The sequence below is a fragment of the Ambystoma mexicanum genome, chromosome 13 (assembly GCF_040938575.1).
Source record: "Ambystoma mexicanum isolate Mex_15411 chromosome 13, UKY_AmexF1_1, whole genome shotgun sequence".
NCBI lineage: Eukaryota > Metazoa > Chordata > Amphibia > Caudata > Ambystomatidae > Ambystoma > Ambystoma mexicanum.
The window spans coordinates 672340138-672349832 of NC_090938.1; the positions used below are offsets into that span (position 1 = coordinate 672340138).

At 40.9% G+C, this 9695-nt stretch overlaps 1 protein-coding gene across 1 annotated transcript in view; it reads left to right on the forward strand.

Annotated features, from left to right (window-relative positions):
* PSMB3 (proteasome 20S subunit beta 3) overlaps nt 1-7564 on the forward strand; it is a 44256-nt gene extending 36692 nt beyond the window's left edge. Inside the window, exon 6 of the mRNA XM_069634695.1 lies at nt 7454-7564. Coding sequence (XP_069490796.1) covers nt 7454-7502 — 49 coding nt within the window. The 3' untranslated portion in view covers nt 7503-7564. The remainder of the gene's footprint in view (nt 1-7453) is intronic.
* Nucleotides 7565-9695: the final 2131 nt, after the last annotated feature.

Here is a 9695-nt window from a genome sequence, read left to right on the forward strand (position 1 = left end):
AGACTTCGAGACCCTCTCGCAGCTGGCTTCAGCCTCGGCATCCCTCTCTCCTGCTTGACACGGCTCCTGGGTCTCCAGCTCCTTTCTTTCCAGCCCGTTCCTCCACTCCAGCCTTTTCCTTTTCTTGCTGTGCAGCACAGATTTTAATACCCATTGGGATTGTTAAATGACTGCAGGTGTGGGCCATTGAATCCAAATGCCTGACTAAGACGAAACCCATTAGCTGGACGTGCCTGGCTGTTCTACCGTTCCACTTCCATAGTTCTCTTCTCCGTCTCAGTACCGAGTGGCATTTGGGACTGTCTGAATTAATAAAGGAAGTGTGTAAAACTCTGCATTGTCTCCTTCTGGTCTTGGTACCTGGCTGATGTGTCTCTGTTTTAATAATATAAGGCTGATGTGTTTGTATATCGCACTCAAATGAGGATGTGTCCTCCTAGTTGGTCTCTTCCTTGTCCCAGTGTTGAGGTGGTGTTTCTGGGGGACATTTCGGAGGGAAGGAAAGAGCTGACAGCCTACAAAGGTTTGATGAATCAAGGGTTCATTCTGAAAATGCAATGGTGGAATACCATGTCTCACCGAAGGACGTCCGCTCCCCACTCCCCAGGTGATCCTCCCTCATATATCCACTCCCAGGGCTGAGGATCCAAAAACGATGGTCTTTCCCTGGCCACCTGAGCGGAGGATACAAGGGGGGGGGGGAGAAAGGAGAAACGAAGTGAAGGTGCCTTGTGGTTCCTCCCAGTACTTGACTGCTTTAATGACCTTACTGCCCCTCTGGTTACTCTTTGAAACCCGTCCAGCATTGGGGAAAAGCATGGTATGCCTTGCCCCTTTTTGGAACCACTGCAGCTACTTTAAGGAAAAATTTCCAAAATCACTATTGGGTTTTAAAATGATAGGACCTCCTTCCAAGCTCTAGGCAGATCAGTCCTCTCCTTGCTCAGTATAAAACAAGAGCCTCAACCTGCAGTGCCCTATCTTACTTGAGCTAGCTAATCCGTTATCCGTGCGAGTTAAGCACTCTTTGCTTACCTTGACAACGCCTACTGTGAAATATTAACCCCTGATCTATACAGCGCTACAAACTGGCTAAACCTGTGAAGGCACACTCTATCAAATTACTTTTACAACTATGTGCAACATGTTCTAGGACTTCATAGAAATATAAGTGCATACACTCAATTGCGCTCCCACAGTTTCTATTTTCTTCTTTGGGTTTGTCTGCTATTGTGCTCCTGTTGGAGATATAAACATGTTCATAGGACAGCACGTTTATTTTTATCCCATTGGCTTCCTTGGTACAACCCTGCCGTTTCCTAGTGAGACCCCATTTGCAACTTCCTCATCTTCTGTGCTGTAACCCGGGTACTTTGCTTGTGTGATCAGTCATTTTGCTGAGTAAATTGGGCCACAAATGTTATCCACCCTTTGTTTCAAATGATGCCACATGTGGCTCCCGCAGGCTCATCACAAGGCAGACGAGGGAAGTATTTACAACTGTGGATGGTTTAATATTGGCAAAGTGAGTGGCGTGGTTTGACTAGTCTTCGAATTAGTTTTGTCCTTCTATAAAGGGATAACTCCTATGTTTCGGTGCAATGAAAACAATAACCTTTGGATGGAAGGCTTGTATTTTAACGGGCTGCTTGACTAGCAACGTGCCTGTAACTTTGTCTAATTTGGTGAGCACTATAAAAGCTGAAAAAGCTTCCACGTGTACCGTCCCTTTGGCTGCCAAAAGTGGCAGACTGTATGTAAAGTGGTCCTGTATAGCATCTTCTGCCATTTGTTGTCCTTGCTGCTTGTGGCTTTGTAAGGTGCGGGACGTGTTTATTAGTGGGATAGTGGATGGCAAACCTGTGGTGTTGATTGGTGCTGGTTGGAACATCTGGGTCCTGTCTGCCAGTATTCTTCTTGGCGTTTGGCAGAGACCTTTCAGCATATGTTCTCTGGAAAGAGGAGCCCAGGATGTGCAAGGCTAAACGGGCTTTGGGAAATGTTGCTCGATGGTGTCGGGAGTATAATGGCACTAAAGGGATGAGCCTAGTAATCGCACGATAATGTTCATGTGTTATCGGCTATGCTTGTGAGGGCTGTCTGGAGGTTTTGCGTGTGTAGTGTAAGGTGCTAGTATATTTTAGTAAGTAGTCGGTTGGTTGAGTAGACAAACCGGAGGGTGGGGGGTGGAAGAGAAATACACACTTGGACTGAGGGTAGCATTTGCCTGCTGGTGAAGTGAATAAAGTGGTTTCTCAGATGTTTGTTTTGGTAATGGTTCAATTCCATTTCACTTGTGCCGTGTCTGATCCAAATGAGACTATTTTTTTCCAATTGGTTAGTCGACTGGGTGTAAAGGAGTAACTAGAAATTACTATAGTTTAATAAAAGGTAGAAAAAAGGACCTAGGGTAATTAGCCATCGGTGCGGGCCGCACACCTGTAATTCCCACGAATGGTTAAATATTTGCGTAAATTACTTGATCAAAAAATATATAATCAATAATAAAAACAGTTCACATGATGTATAAATGATATTTTTTAATCCACAAAAAATATGAATCAATGAATGTTTGTCCTTGGTTAAACAACACCAATTTGTAGCCTGCTTTTTAATAGGCAAATGAACAACCCTATGGCTAATGCATTTCGTAAATCATGGTTTCTTTCTTCAGAGCCGGGTAAAACTACGCAAGAATGTATAAATTATTCTTCAATAATCAAGAAAATCCACATTGTGCAATTAGTGTTGCAATAAATATGTTAGGAAGGCATTTAGCAAGACAGGGTACCCACAATAAACAGAGACAATTCACAAATAACACGTAAAGAAGAGAAAAACACATATGTCATAATTAGTTGCTTGGAATAAAGTCCTTGAGGGTTATTGCAAGATCCACGTTTCAATTGATCAATGTACACTCATCATTAAATGGCATAACATAATGCTCGTATTACGTCAACATAAAATACAATAAACATCTTATACTACATGTTCTCAAAAATGGTTGCTCATATTTCCATAGAAGCAACTGTACCAAAATGTAATAATAGTTACTCTGTGTGTTATAAGCTTTCACCAATCATTGTTGCAATCTATTCTTGCTTTACACCTATAAGCACTAACCTTCAAAGTGCATCTATTTTCCAGGCGCTGCCTGCGCTGGTCAACGTTGTAAAGTGCGTTCGCGTAACGCTGTAACTACTGAAATAAAACTAACACAAACATTAGCGTGCTCGTCATGATAAAGCGCGATGGTGCACTTATGGGGTTACCACATCATTACTCGTGCTTACCTATAAATCTTTCCTTTACAATCCGTTCGTATAGTCCTGCCGTGTGTGTTCTCCGGAGCTGCTGACTATCTCGAATGTGGCTGAAAAGTAAATCGTTGTCAAGGCAACCTGTATATCTAAAATGGCCAAACGCAATGAAGTGTACCGGCCATCTTGGTGTGGGCTAATAAAATCTGCCTGATGTGCATAACTGAAAAATGCTAACTCAAACTGCTGATATTACTTAACTGATGCCCGTTTGTTGTCCCAAAGCACAACGTAATTATAGAGTGTATATGCGAGTACAGATGAAGAGATACCCGTGTGGATCGTGTGTTGTTGTTAAGTGCACAATAAAGTTGTGATGTTAAAAAAAATGAGTGGGCAATGTCCATCTGCATTCTTGTAGGTATGTAGTGGATGTTCACAGATACTCTTCCTGTCAACTAAATGCATAGTGCAGACCAAGAAAGTAATGAGTGGTAGAGCAACTCTATTTATATCACCTATAGAAATGCGAATGCGTCATGCTCTGTTTGAAGCTTACTACTCTGTTTGATACTTATGGAGCGCTAATTTAGCTCGTGATTAACGTGGTGAGAAAAAAAATACTCTACAACTATGAGCATCCAGTAAAATACTTATAGAAACTTGGTTAATTACAATCACAATTCAGATTACAGTGAAATGTACATAGTCACGTATAGCATTATCAGAGAAAGCAATTAAGATCTTCATCATTAATTCCTCGTGGTGATGGTGCTTCGAGCCGATCGATCCAATATGCTTCTCTCTGCTGTCTTTTCCCTTTTGGTATCTCTGCAAGTATTATCAATTAATTCCAGTACTTGAAATCTAAGTTTTGAGATATTGTGCTTTTTTTTCATTGAAATGTTTTGCTACTGCAGAGTTGGTGGTGTTGTTGCGTATACATGATTTATGTTCATTAATGCGTATACGTATTTTCCGTCCTGTTTCGCCAACATAATATGTACCGCAAGGGCACCGTAAACAGTAAATGCAGTTCTCTGTGTTGCAAGTTGCATGGCATTTTAATTTGATCTTTTCACCTGTGTAAGGGTGTACCACTGTTTCTCCTTTAATTATACTGTTGCAATTCCCGCAATTTAGGCACGGGTAAGTGCCAGTTCTCTTAGTCAAGGTGTTTATTCTGCGTTTGTCTTCTCGTGTGTTAACAAGTAAATCTCTCAAGTTGTGTGATCTTTGGTACGCAAATTTTGGGGGACCAGCAAAAAGATCTTTGACTCTTTCATCCTTCGTTAATATTTGCCAATGTTTATTTATGCATGTCTTGATTTGCATGCTGTGTGTAGAAATTTTGGACACAATCAATGGTGATGATGTTGGTTTATCTTTTGGCGTAAGGGTGCTAGCCCTTGTTTTTGTCATTACTTTCTCTGTTGCTGATAGTACATCTTCGTCATGGTATCCTCGATCCTCAAGTTTCTTGCTCAATCTGATTCATTCTTGTTCAAATTCACCTTGATCATTGATTATCCTTTTCAGACGGAGCATTTGTCCGTAAGACAAATTGCGTAGTGTGTTTTGAGGGTGGAAACTCATCCGATGTAGTAAGTTGTTTCTGTCTGTTGGTTTAGTGAATAATGATGTAGTTATCTGTTTATGTACGTTGACTTGAATGTCCAAGTAATTAATCCCAGGGTTCCCTATCTCAGAAGTAAATTGTATTCGATGGTCTATACTATTGATGTATTGAAGAAATGCATCCAAAGATTCTCTAGTATCTTGCCATATACAGAAAATGTCATCTATGTATCGAATCCACAATTTGATTTTGGCTTTCCAATGCGAATTTTGTAAGATATGTGACATTTCAAACTGATACATGAATGAATTTGCATAAGACGGTGCCATCGTTGCCCCCATAGCTGTGCCAGATGTTTGTATATAGTACTCATTCTTGTATTTGAAGTACGAGTTGGTTGAGATGAACATTAACGAGGACATTATAAATTCTTTGACTGCTCCTATATTGTCTTCACGCAAAAGGAGCCTTTCGACCGCTTCTTGCCACAAATCATGTGGGATGCTGGTATAAAGGCTTGTCACGTCGATTGTGAAAAGTGTCATTCTCTGTTAGTTTAATGTTCTCGAGTATGTTGAGAAAATGTGTACTGTCTTTCACAAAAAACTAATGATGACATGTGTTTTTCTCTCTTCTTTACGTGTTATTTGTGAATTCTCTGTTTATTGTGGGTACCCTGTCTTGCTAAATGCCTTCCTAACATGTTTATTGCAACACTAATTGCACAATGTTGATTTTCGTGATTATTGAAGAATAATTTATACATTCTTGCGTAGTCTGTCAGAAGAAGGAAACCATGATTTCCGAAATGCATTAGCCATAGGGTTGTTCATTTGCCTATTAAAAAGCAGGCTACAAATTGGTGTTGTTTAACCAAGGACAAACATTCATTGATTCACATTTTTTGTGGATTAAAAATACAATTTATACATCATGTGAACTTTTTTTATTATTGATTATATATTTTTTGATCAAGTAATTTACGCAAATATTTAACCATTTGTGGGAATTACAGGTGTGCGGCCCGCACCGATGGCTAATTAGCCTAGGTCCTTTTTTCTACAGTCTATCATTAGAGCCCAGCGCAGAGGCACTATTCAGTGGGCTGCACCCTACTAAGCAACTCAAAACCAATTAAGAACATTATATTAAGAAATTCTTCAAAATCAAAGAGAACAGAGCTGTGCACCCTCTCCCTCGCTTCATTTTTATAGTTTAAAAGGTGCCTTAGTTTTGTGATGATGCTATTTGAAAGGATAGGTTTTTAGTTGTGTTCGGAGCGTTAGGTTTTTTCTGTCCTGAATTGTTTTGGTCGGAGTTCCGTAGTTTGGTTGTGAAGGAGAAAATGGGGCCTCCATGCCATTCCTGGTCGGTCTGGGACAGTTACTAATGTGTGTTGCGGTGTGTTGAGGAATGCATAGAGTTTTCAGACTAGATACTTTTTTTTGTTTTAAATTTTTTTATTCGGAGTCTGTGACTGTTTGGCAGTGTGCCGGAGTGGTGATGGTATTTTTCAGTCTTGGGAGTAATATCTGCCGTATTTTGGCTTCTTTATAGTCGGAGTAGATGTTCAAGGAAAACGCTGGGGTTTTTTCAAGTCTTCATATTGCCTGTGAGATAACTGCCATGTTTTGGTGTGTCCGAACTGGAAAATGCAACTCCTCAATATGGCTTGGCTTTAACCTGTGGTTCTTGGATAAGGTCATGTCCATTGTGATTCCCAGATTCCTCACACTAGAAGTGGGTAAGGGCCCATAACCTCTGGCCGGGGGATTGTTGCAAGTCGGATGGTTTAGCAATGCTGATCATGACTTTTTAGAGGTCATACAAGAGTCCATATGTGCAAGGCATGTGCTGATGTCTGGTGTGTCAGTTTAGATATTGCGTTTGTGAACAATTTGTTTTCTGTCTGCATAGCTGAAGCATGTGAGGCCCTAGTTGCCCATGTTATTGAGTGGCAGGGGCATTTGAACACTGAAGATAAAGAGATTATGGGAAGAGTTTATAGGATGGAACCTTGGAAATCCACATGCCAGGTTGCAAGGGGGGCGAGGTGGTCTGAAAGGGAACAGAATTAGTGTTTCTGGTCTGTCGGGAAGGATGCAATATGGCATAAGGAGATTCTCTTTACCTGAAAGCTGTCTAGTTTACTTAGTCAAATCTTGTGACCAATAGTGCAGCAGAACTGTCCAGTAGGATGAGTGCTCTTAAGTAGTTGCCTGTTTTGCATGTTCCAAATTGGGCAATTTCACAAAGCTCTTGGTAGATATATTTCTGGAGGATGTTGATATTAAAATTATGTTGGCGATGGGTGGTAGTTGGCGGCCTTGAATCCTCTGTTTTCTTTTTGGCAGAGACTAGCTGAACTGCCCCCCTGCTCGGTCAAAGTGGTGTTAGTGCATGTTTTTATGCACTCCAATGAGTCCCCACCATGGAAGGAGCACAACCACTTGAGAAGAAACTGTATTAGCCAGAAGAGTCTCTACTGCGAATCTGTAGCAGTGATTCTGGACTGCTTATTGAGTACATTTGTCCACATGTTGCGTTTTCATGGTCCATGTTCAGAAGTCCAACTGTTACATTACTAATTTTTTGTTTTGTTCCTTTGCAGAGAAAAAGACAAGGTCACCACCAGAACCCTGAAGGCCCGTATGGATTAACAGATTATTGCCAGTTCAAATTATGTATTTGTTTTTTAAAATAAAATTCTGTATGCCTCCTATCCTGTTTTTTTCTTTGTAAAAATGTCCACCCTAAGAGAATCTGTTTCGCCTTCCTCCTTTCCTCCATAAACCTTTTTGTTTGATTCTTCTCTTGCTCTCTGAACATTAGGCAGAGTTCTAAATTGTGATTGGCGCATTCATAGAGGGTTGGGTGGTAGGTACAGACCAAATGCCTTCGTTTGTTTCACAAGTGTCTTTGTTGGAGGCATTAGGCATCCAGCGCCACTTAGTAAAATTCAGTAGAACCACTGCATTGTTAACACACTTTTTAAATGGAAAACATGATGTTCAGTATTCAATGTATACAGTATAGCATATATTTTTTTTATTTTAAAAGGCATCCCAATACTTTCATTGTGCTTTAAAAAAGAAAAAAAAAGCAGTATTTGGCAGACTATTTTTATGAATTTAAAAATGTTTTCAAAAGCGAGAGAACATTAATTCGGAAGTTACTTTTAACTAGACTAGTGTGCGCTTGCTTGTTAAATTTCCTGTCCACACACTTTTTTAACCCTCTAATCTTGAAGGCTAACCAACAAAATATATACATTGGTCCAGTAAATACACAATGCCTGGAAGGTTTTGTTGTATTTACTTTTAATTAAACAAATCTCAACCAAGTACGTAACACAATTTTATGAATTGGCTATTTCACATGAAATCCAAGTTCAATCCCTCCCAGGTGGAGCTTCCTTTAGGGCGGGGCTGAGCTAGGATGGAGAGGGTATAGGTCACAGCCGGCAGGACATATCCCATGTAACATCTCCCACCTGTTGTAACGCAACTGGGATCACTTTATTACAATTTTCAAACCCCCAGCTTTACACCCACAATGCGTTTTGTTGGACTAATCATATTATGCTGAATTGGTACAATGAATTAGCTTTCAAAGTCCTATTGACTTGATCAGATGGTGTTCATTTGGTATTAAAGCATCAAGAGGTCCTTCATATTAGTTTGTGTGTGTATGTATATATATATATATATATATAATGTTTATTTTGGTTTTTGAGAGGTCGGCCCTAGTATTGGAAAACTCTTGCGCTTTGCTCGGGGTGTATAGTTGCAACGTCACGGGCGGTTGGAGGTGGGGCCCCACACCTTCTTGGTATAGATCAGAGGAAATGGTTCCCGGACACCTCACGCTTGGTTTGTGGAAATGGATAAATATCTGTACAATTTTTGGACGTTTAAGTGGTATTTATTCTGAAGAAGGCACGTAGTCTTATTGTGGTCAGCCAACAGGTGTTTTTCGACCTCTGGGGTCTTTATCAAGGCTGATATTAAACATATACATGTCAACCATGGTCGATGTAAGCAGTGACAATTGTGTGGGTGAGTTGTGAGTAGGTGTTTGTGAATCATTCATCCATGGTTTACAAATTTGGCATCAAATTGTACATTCATTTGTGATGGAGTCAATGTTTACATGGTTAATCATGGAGTAATAAGGGTGAAGAGAAGGAGGGAAGAAAGGCAGAGACGAGTTAGACTGATGTGGACACTGGTGTTTGTTAGTAATTGACATTGTACTTGGGTGATTTACCCTTGTTGTAGGTTTTGTGGGCTCGGATGTTCCTGGGTGTCTGGTCCTGTTTAGGCCTTGTTTGCTGGTCTTCTGTTTTCTGTCTTGGTTGATTGTAACTGTCTGTTGGGCTGGGGGAGTAAGATGATATTTAGTAGTGCTTCCAGGCCTCCTGGAGGTATTCTCAAGGTGCTAATAGCTGCTATATCTGGGAATCGTGTTATCACGAGATGGATTGTTGGAGGGTGTGCAGTTGTTTCTGACAGTGCATGGGTGGCATTGTTGTTCCCTAGTTGCCAGATCTAGACTAGTAACGTGAGCAGGCGGTAGGCCAGTTCGTCAGATGATGAGCTTGATGCTCTCTACTTCCTCTCGGCCACCCTACACTTGCGTTTAAGGTTGGCGAGGTAGGAGTCATTCCAAGAATTGCACTTGGATGTGCGCTTCAAATGAATCCTCATGACGGGTGCAAGGACATCAAGAGTGTTGGAGAGGAATGCAGTTTGGAGAGGGCCGTGTTAGAGTGGGAGTCAGCCACTGGCGTAGGAGGAGGGAAAGTAGCAGCTAAAGCCTCCACCGACAGCTTCATGGGCCGGATGACCAAG